This window comes from Dermacentor andersoni, chromosome 4 (genome assembly GCF_023375885.2).
Source record: "Dermacentor andersoni chromosome 4, qqDerAnde1_hic_scaffold, whole genome shotgun sequence".
Classification (NCBI taxonomy): domain Eukaryota; kingdom Metazoa; phylum Arthropoda; class Arachnida; order Ixodida; family Ixodidae; genus Dermacentor; species Dermacentor andersoni.
In genome coordinates this window covers 135,150,570-135,158,730 of record NC_092817.1, presented here as the reverse complement: position 1 = coordinate 135,158,730, position 8,161 = coordinate 135,150,570, and the positions used below count along the sequence as shown (strand labels likewise).

General features: G+C 45.8%; 1 protein-coding gene across 1 annotated transcript; it reads left to right on the top strand.

Moving 5' to 3' along the window:
* Positions 1-953: 953 nt before the first annotated feature.
* Positions 954-2,184, top strand: LOC126537713 (uncharacterized). The gene has a single exon (XM_055074414.2). The coding sequence runs from the start codon at positions 967-969 to the stop codon at positions 2,182-2,184; it is 1,218 nt and encodes a 405-aa protein (XP_054930389.2). The 5' UTR covers positions 954-966.
* Positions 2,185-8,161: the final 5,977 nt, after the last annotated feature.

Genomic DNA, 8,161 nt, shown 5'->3' with positions numbered 1-8,161 from the left:
CAGCTAAATTCTTGAACGAATGCACGTAAACGCAGAGGACGCCGCGTTTTTTAGTAGTTCGCACGTAACGCATGACTGGTAGTTGTCGCCGTTGTCGCAGTGTTGTGGAGTGGACACGAAATGCAGAAGTCGTTCAGACGCGCCCGAACGGACCCCGAGTTCGAAGCCTATCGCTGACATATATTATCGCACCGATAACAAAGCTGAGTTGATTCGTGCGCTTCCACTTTCCCTATTGCACTAAAAAAAAGTTCTGAGGCTCAAATACACACATTTTAGCTTCGGCCAGCTATATATACCCGCGCCGAGATCGATCCCCACCGAAGCTTAGGCCTAGCGTATACGCCGAGTCCGTCCTCACGCTATCGGCGCACCTAGGCTCAGGAATCAAGAACTCTAACAAGTATAAATCACTCTATATTATTGCTTTCGCATCGGTGTTCTCAAATGAACAATTTTTTCATGTCTACAGTGCCAGCACAAGAAGCGATGACCGCCGATGTGACCCGTCATAAACACAGGTATATGTGCTATCGGCGAAGGCTCCCAGCACTAGCCTGCGCTTCTCTGACGAAGATATGTGACTAGGCAGGCGTGCTGACTCAAAGGCATCAGTGAACTAAGGAAACGTTGCATACCCTTTGCGCGAAGAACAACAAACGGCTATCGAAATCGGCAGTAACAGCCCATACACCGTCCCGGGTCGGCGATCATTTAGGACTTTTTTGCGAAGTTAAAATAGCAATGGCATGTGAAAATCGATGTTGTGGCACTTCCAAGGATACTGCTGAATACGGACAGCAACTTTTTTCTTTCTGGTACAGGCGTTAGTTTTAGTTGCGGGGCGATAGCGCATCAGCCATCCCTGTACGAGACGTAGCTTTGCGAAACAAACTGCTTCTCGGCTTTGACATGGCAAATTATCCGTCCACTCCCGTCTGCCGTGTGGAACGGCTGTGCTCGAAAATGCTCTCTGCTGGAAACAGCGTATCGGCCCCAGGCCGAGGATCGTCGACCCCGTTTTTGACCGAAGATGCAAGTTACAAAGTTGTCCTCCCGCGTCTACCAACCGGTAACGACGTTTTGAATTCTATCTTCCTTCATGCGGACTTGAGTGGCAGACCATACCGTGCTCCTGACTTCCGAGATGCTCTGCTTGAGGTAGTGAATACTTCAGATATTGTAGGTGTCGGACAGTATCAAATGAGCCATGTATGGATGGTTACTTGCGCTAGCAGTGCGGCAAAACAAACTCTCGTCGCTTGTGGTGAGCTCCGTGTCAAAGGGCTGAAGTGCATGGTGATAGATCCGGAGACTAAAAACATCAAGCTTAAATTACTATGGCTTCCACCTCACCTTGAACCACGACGCGTTGAAGAGGCGTTCCAGAGATATGGTCAGGTGAAGTCGGTGGAGAGAGAAGTATGGAGGTGCACTGGTATGGAACAGTGGGTGACAACAAACCGGGAGGTTTCCTTGGTGCTCAAGGACACTATCACCGTAAGCTCAATACCGCACATTATGTCCATTTATGGACACCAGTGCCTCGTACTTATCCCCGGTAGGCCTCCGCTGTGCCTTCGTTGCAAGCGTGTGGGACACGTTCGTCGACAATGCAGAACACCGAGATGCTTACAGTGCCACCGATTTGGTCACTCAGCGGACGCCTGCGTGTCCACATACGCCAATAAGCTTCGTTCTGGGCAATATAACGCAGACGAGCCACAACTGGACCATCTCATGGATTCTACAGAGGTAGTAGATGCCACCGGAGAGACTACAGGTGGCATTAGGGACGAAGACCAGGAGTCCTTGAAGCCAACGCCAAGCAGTCACACCAGCCCAAGTAATACTAGCGAGGCTACAGGCGAGGATGACTCAGTTTGCCCACCTGGCCTAGCAAGCCTTAAAGAAAAGCCCCCTGATGACAAGGAAGAAGAGGAAGAGGCGATGGACATAAGTCAGGCAAGGAAACGTCCGGCACCATTCAACGACGAAGCAACAGCAAGTGCACTACAGGCGCCCGAGAAAGTGTCTCCTATTGCTCAGCGACCTCCCTCTCCTGGTAATAATGTGCCGCGCCGGTTTTATCAGCGTAGTCAGGAGAGTGCCACAAAGAAGTCCAAAGGGAGCAAGACCACAGATTTACCTGTGGCCAAGGGCGATGAAACACAAAAGCTTTAGGTGAGCAAAATGGCTACCGCCTTCACCCTCCCCTTATGTGTAGCGACACTCAACGTACCTGGGCTGAGGAATATAAGACGCCAGCAGCAGTTACTACACGTGCTTAGGCAGCACGAAGTTGATGTTGGTGCAGTGCAAGAGACAAAGATATCGTCTGCTGGTGATTTCAACCTTGCGCTGCAAACTTTTCAACCTGATTACGAGGTGTGTATTAGCCAAGCATGTGGTGCTTCCACTGGATGCTTTTTGTTAATCAGAAAGCAGTTAAATCATTCTTCATTGTGGCTACGTGTTGATGAGGAAGGCCGCCTTATATGCTGTGACCTCTCTTTTCATGGCCGTAATTGGCGGTTTATTTGCGTTTATGCTCCCTCAAAAGTTAATGACAGGAGGGCTTTCTTCCTCTCACTTGCTCCGCTCCTAGATACTGACAGAGATTTGGTACTGTTGGGAGACTTCAACTGTGTTTGTGATTCCAGAGATCACTCATACCTAACTAATCGTTATGATGCAAGTGCTGCTTTCCTGCATCAGTTAACGGAAGATCACAATCTAATAGACGTGGGAGCCTACACACCTTCTTGGGTGCGGTTCACGCACTTTCAAGGCGTCTCCCATGCTCGACTTGATCGTGTGTATGTTTCGACGAATCTCTGGTCTCACATCCACAACTACGCCGTGAAGCCTGTATTTTTCACAGACCACTGTTTGGTAGCTGTTTCATGGGGTCCTCGAAAATTTCGCAAGTTTGCTCCAAACTGGGCACTGTGGAAACTTAATACGCAACTTTTACGAGAGGAAAGTTTTGTAAACAAAGTGAAAGAATTATGCCTAGAAATAACACAATGTCAAGAGCTTCCATTGTTTGCTCAATGGGAAATGTTCAAATATAGAGTGAAAAATGAGGCGATTGCCATTTCATGTGACCTGTCTCAAAGAAAAAAAGCTGAAAAGCATTACCTTCATGATCTACTGCACAAGCTGCACGCTTTCGAAAGCCAGGAACCAGGATTGTATAGTGATGAAATAAATGCAGTTCGCGCACAAATACAGAAATATGAGACGGAAGTGTACAAAGGAGCAATGGTACGTTCACGCACAACTCGCTTCACAGAAGAGCAGCCCACAAAAAGGGCTCTCGGTGATGAAAAGCGATATGCGCTTTCCAAGCAAATATTGGAAATTGACTCTGGTGGGTCTATATACACAGAAACGTCCCAAATAATAAACCTATTTGAAGCTCATTACAAAGATCTTTTCACTGCAATTAAGCCTCAGAATGGATACGAAGAAAACGCTGATCAGTTTATTTCGCTTATGCCACACTTAGAAGAAGACGATCGCCTCAGCGTTGATGGGCCAATCACTCGAGAAGAAATTAATTTTGCCATCGAAACGCTTCAGAAAAACAAGACGCCTGGCCCTGATGGCCTTAGTGCGGAATTTTATATAAAATTTCAGGAATTCCTGTGTCCTTTTCTTGAGCAGCTTTTCGAGGAAGCCTATCAATATGGTGAGCTTCCTCCATCTTTCTATCAGTGCCACACAACCTTGATACCAAAGAGCACTGATGATGAAATAATAAAGAGGGTAAACGGATATAGGCCGATATCGTTGTGTAACGTGGATTACAAGATATTTGCAAAAGTACTGACAAATAGATTGCAAACAGTCATTACTAAATTAGTAGGTGATCATCAAACATGCGGAATTCGAGGCCGCTCTATACAGACAAATGTTCATATCGCACGTTCAGTCCTTGAGTGCATAGAGGGTAGTACGGATCAAGTAGCTCTTCTCCAGATTGACCTCGCCAAAGCTTTTGACAAGGTTCAACACAAATTTTTGTTCCAACTACTGCGACATCTTCAGTTAGGGGATGTATTATACAATGGTATAACACTTTGTTATAAACATTGCACTACAAAGTTAATTGTGAACCGTACCCTCTCAGATATAATACAGGTACAGTCATCCGTTCGTCAAGGTTGTCCTCTCTCGCCTTTACTCTTCGCCATATACTTAGAACCGCTTTGCTTAAGCGTGCTTTGCGACTCGAGCATTAAAGGATACAGGTATGCCGATGAGGAAATTAAAGTGCTAGCTTATGCAGATGACATTGCCTTCTTTTGCGTCGATAAGCCAAGCATTGCCAAGGCAATAGACGCTACCCTGCGTTTCTGTGAGACTGCAGGAGCTACTGTAAATTTTGAAAAAAGTAGAGGCTTTTGGCTAGGCATGTGGGCACTCACTCCCTCTATATTCGCGAATATTCATTGGAATCAGTCTCCGTTGCGATATCTTGGAGTACCTCTCGATAACTTCCGTAATAGTGGACCTCATTGGACGTCCACGATAACCACTATTCGTCGAAAGGTGACAACCTGGCAGGGACGTGACCTCTCCATTTTTGCGAGATCTAAGGCATGCAATACATTTCTCGCTTCGAAGCTTCTTTATGTTCTGCAGGTCTTACACTGCTCACGTGTCCATGTCCAGGCATTTCATAGAATATTTGCATGTTTTATTTGGCATTCACCATGGGAAGCTATGAGAAGGGACAACCTTTTTCTCCCGCTTGAAAAGGGAGGCCTGGGTCTTGTGCATTTGTTTGTGCGACAATTGGTCATGCGCTTATTTTACCTTAAAAATGTCCGTCATCCATTCCTGCACGCAGTTAATCGAGCACGTCTTGCGTCACACCTCCCTTTTCTTTATGTCACGACAAACTTTGCTCAAGAACTACCGGTATGGGGCTTCCTAAAGGAACTTGTCGACACTATTTCCTTCTTAAAAGCCAGATTCACCCTTGAATATTTGTTTACCGTTAATCGCACGTCGCTAAATGTAGCACTTATAGATAACCTTTTCCCTGAACCTCTGTACCGAAAGCCGTATCTGTCTCTATTTGGTCAAGATGTTCTTTGCCGTGTCCGTAGAATGTGCATTGCGCCTGCAGCGAAAACGTTTTTCTTTAAGCTGCACACCTCCACACTGCCAGTTAAAACGTGGCTTCAGGAAAAAGGACTGTTCGTACCCTGGAATACAAATTGTAGACTTTGCAATCAACCCGAGACAATAGAGCATTGCTTTATACTTTGTCGTGACGCATTTCATTTTTGGGACGTTCTACAAAGAACTCTCAAAAAAGACTTTCCTCTCACATGTTATGGTATCCGGTTCCTTCCTTTCAAAAAGACAGCCAGTAATACACCATACGATTTGTTTATGTTATTAGGACTTTATTCATTATGGAGAAGTCGAATGATCGACAGACATGCCGAGCCACCTCGCTCGACAAGGTCTATCTTCCGTGAAGAGACTGCTCAAGTCCGTAGGGTGGTTGCTACATATGATCCCGTACCTGAATGGATTTCGCGTCTGGACGCTTGTGTTTGTTTGCCAGAATTTTGAACTGTCATTGGACTGCATACTGTGTGTGAATTTGTTTTGTGTGCGTGTATGTTCATATGTAATGTAACTGCATTGATTTGACACTACCATTATTTCCATGCAATAAAGAAAAAAAAAAAAAGCTGGCGTGGCGTAGCGGTGGAGTGCCGGGCTTGGGATGTGTAGGTCGGACGATCGAATCCTGCGCGGAGTAAGTTTTTTTTTCCTTTTTTTATTGCACTAAGACGTTCTTTGTTGCTTTCTGTATTCAAAAAAATATATACGGCGCCCAGGCACCGCATATTTAACGCTCTAGAGCTATTTTTCGCGCGAGTAGCCAGTGCCTCCCAGCACGCTGCGCCTTCCCAGCGCCGCAGCATCCAGCGCGCTGCACTGGGCCCATAATCCGGCGCACTGGGTCCCAGTGGCACTGGGCTTTGCAATAGGGATAGTAGCGGTGCGGATACATTACCTACCCACAAGACATATGTTCGGTAAGACGAGTGCTGCCCGCCATTAATGCTTATTCTTCGCTGACCGAATGAACACATTTAACGTGACTAAAGGATCGAGAAAGGCTAAAAGGATCGAGAAAGACTTTACTTATGAAGCCAGAGGTTAGCCAGGGAGACTTTCCGACGTAGCCTCGTTCTTTGGCTAAACCCCCTCTCTTCGCTATCTAAGTTCACGCTTTAAATTCTCGTAATTGAGACTTTACACTGTATTGTGAGCAGCACTGCCTGAACGCGTCAAGTATAAGCGGAGTCTACACTAACGGGCGTTTAAGTGGACACAGTAATGTGTGTTTAGGAATTAAAATAAATATTTCATCATTCAGCTATTTCGTTTCAAGTTTCCACTGCATAAGAAATAGCTCTAATAATAAAGTTTCTGGTAAATAGGGCATTTTGTGCGAGAGCGTATTTTACTCTAAAGGTGGGCCGTATGCATATAAAGTTACTTTGGAACGTATGACGCGTAGCATACAACATGGCTTTCCTGGGATCACTCGGTGACGAAGGTATTGGTTGCGAAAGCGTTCCTCACGCTGACGAAAATGAGGCGTTGCAGTGACAGAGTGATTTTTGCCTCCATTTACAGTGCTATGGAGTGGGCGAAGCGCTGACCATTGCAAAGTGACGAGCTCGGAAAAAAGTGCGCAGCCAATGTGCTATACTGTGTTGAGCCGAAGGCGAGAATTTTCGAGCGAGTGGTAACCCGAGAATTCAATTTCCTAACATCCACCAAAGAGATATTTTGATTCCTGCTATGCAGTTTGGATTCAAAGAGATACAGCGATACTTGCGCAAGGCAAGTTTTTATCCTCACTATTACATGGTGAGGATAAGATGACATGGAACTCTGGCAAGCATGGCCCACGTACTCACAGCCTCTGATCTTTGCCGGCAAAATAAAGTAAAAGCACGCCATGCACGAGGCCGCGCCGTTCAGGTTAAAAGTGCGACCTTAATTTAGGGAAAGAAAAATAACACAGGAAATGGAGGGATCTATTCAGAATCAGCTGTCGCAAATGCTACGCCTACGACCATGTAACCTCAATTCGCCGATATCGTCGAAGCTTTTCATGGTTACTTAATGGTGCTAACGAAGAAACTAGCAAAGCAAAGTTACGCAGGAAGCTGCACGCAAATTCCAACCAAAGCAATGGGTCGAACGTCGAGAATATTGACACCCGAACACAGTTTTCTGTGTAGTATGCGCTTAATTATATTTGGCGCATTTGAAAAATGAAGGAAACGAAAACTCAAGGCATTGCAAAACAGTGCAACATTCTAATTAACCCAAAAAAATGTATTTGAAATCTGCAAAAATAAACATAATAGTATAGGAAAATGAAAGGCTTTAGTAGAAACAGCCTATAAAAATAAGGTTTAGCACTTTATATGCAAGAGTGTAGTTTTTATATTTATACATGTATTATAGGCACAGTTTCTCGAAATGAGTATTATGCCCATTGTGGAAGCGGAAAGATTCTTCTGTCAGCTTTGTAATCATTTACACTTTCCCTGTTCGTGATGACGTTACCTTTGAACCCTGGAACTGGCTGTTCTAGAGTTGCCCGGCGGTAGAGTGCTCGGGCAAGCTAGTGAGCGGCTTCGTTACCTGGGACTTCTTCATGGGCAGGAACCCCAAAAAAGTGATGTCCCTCCTAGGAGGGTTTTTGAGTGGAATATTTAGGGCCTCTTCCGAGGTTCTCCCGGTGCTAAAATTTCGGATAGCTAATATGCTATCCCATAATAGGACAACGGCATTTGTACCCACACAAGCTAAGCGCGACAGAAAGTTAGGTGGGCAGATGAGATTAGGAAGTTTGGAGGGTAAACATGGCCACAATTAGCACATGACCGGGGCAGTTGGAGAAGTATGGGAGAGGCCTTTGCCCTGCAATGGGCGTAACCAGGCTGATGATGATGATGATGATCATGATGAAGCTAAGCGCTACTGCAACCTCCTCGGCTGTACAGGGGTCCTTCGTGCACGTGGAGCACGCTGCGACTCCTCAACAGGCAAGTCCTTTCTGCGTTTTTTGGGGAATCGCGCAAAACGAGATAAAGGACGTGAG

What these genes read in the sequence shown, in the direction of transcription:
- LOC126537713 (XM_055074414.2), top strand. Translation starts at nt 967, where the DNA reads ATGCTCTCTGCTGGAAACAGCGTATCGGCCCCAGGCCGAGGATCGTCG.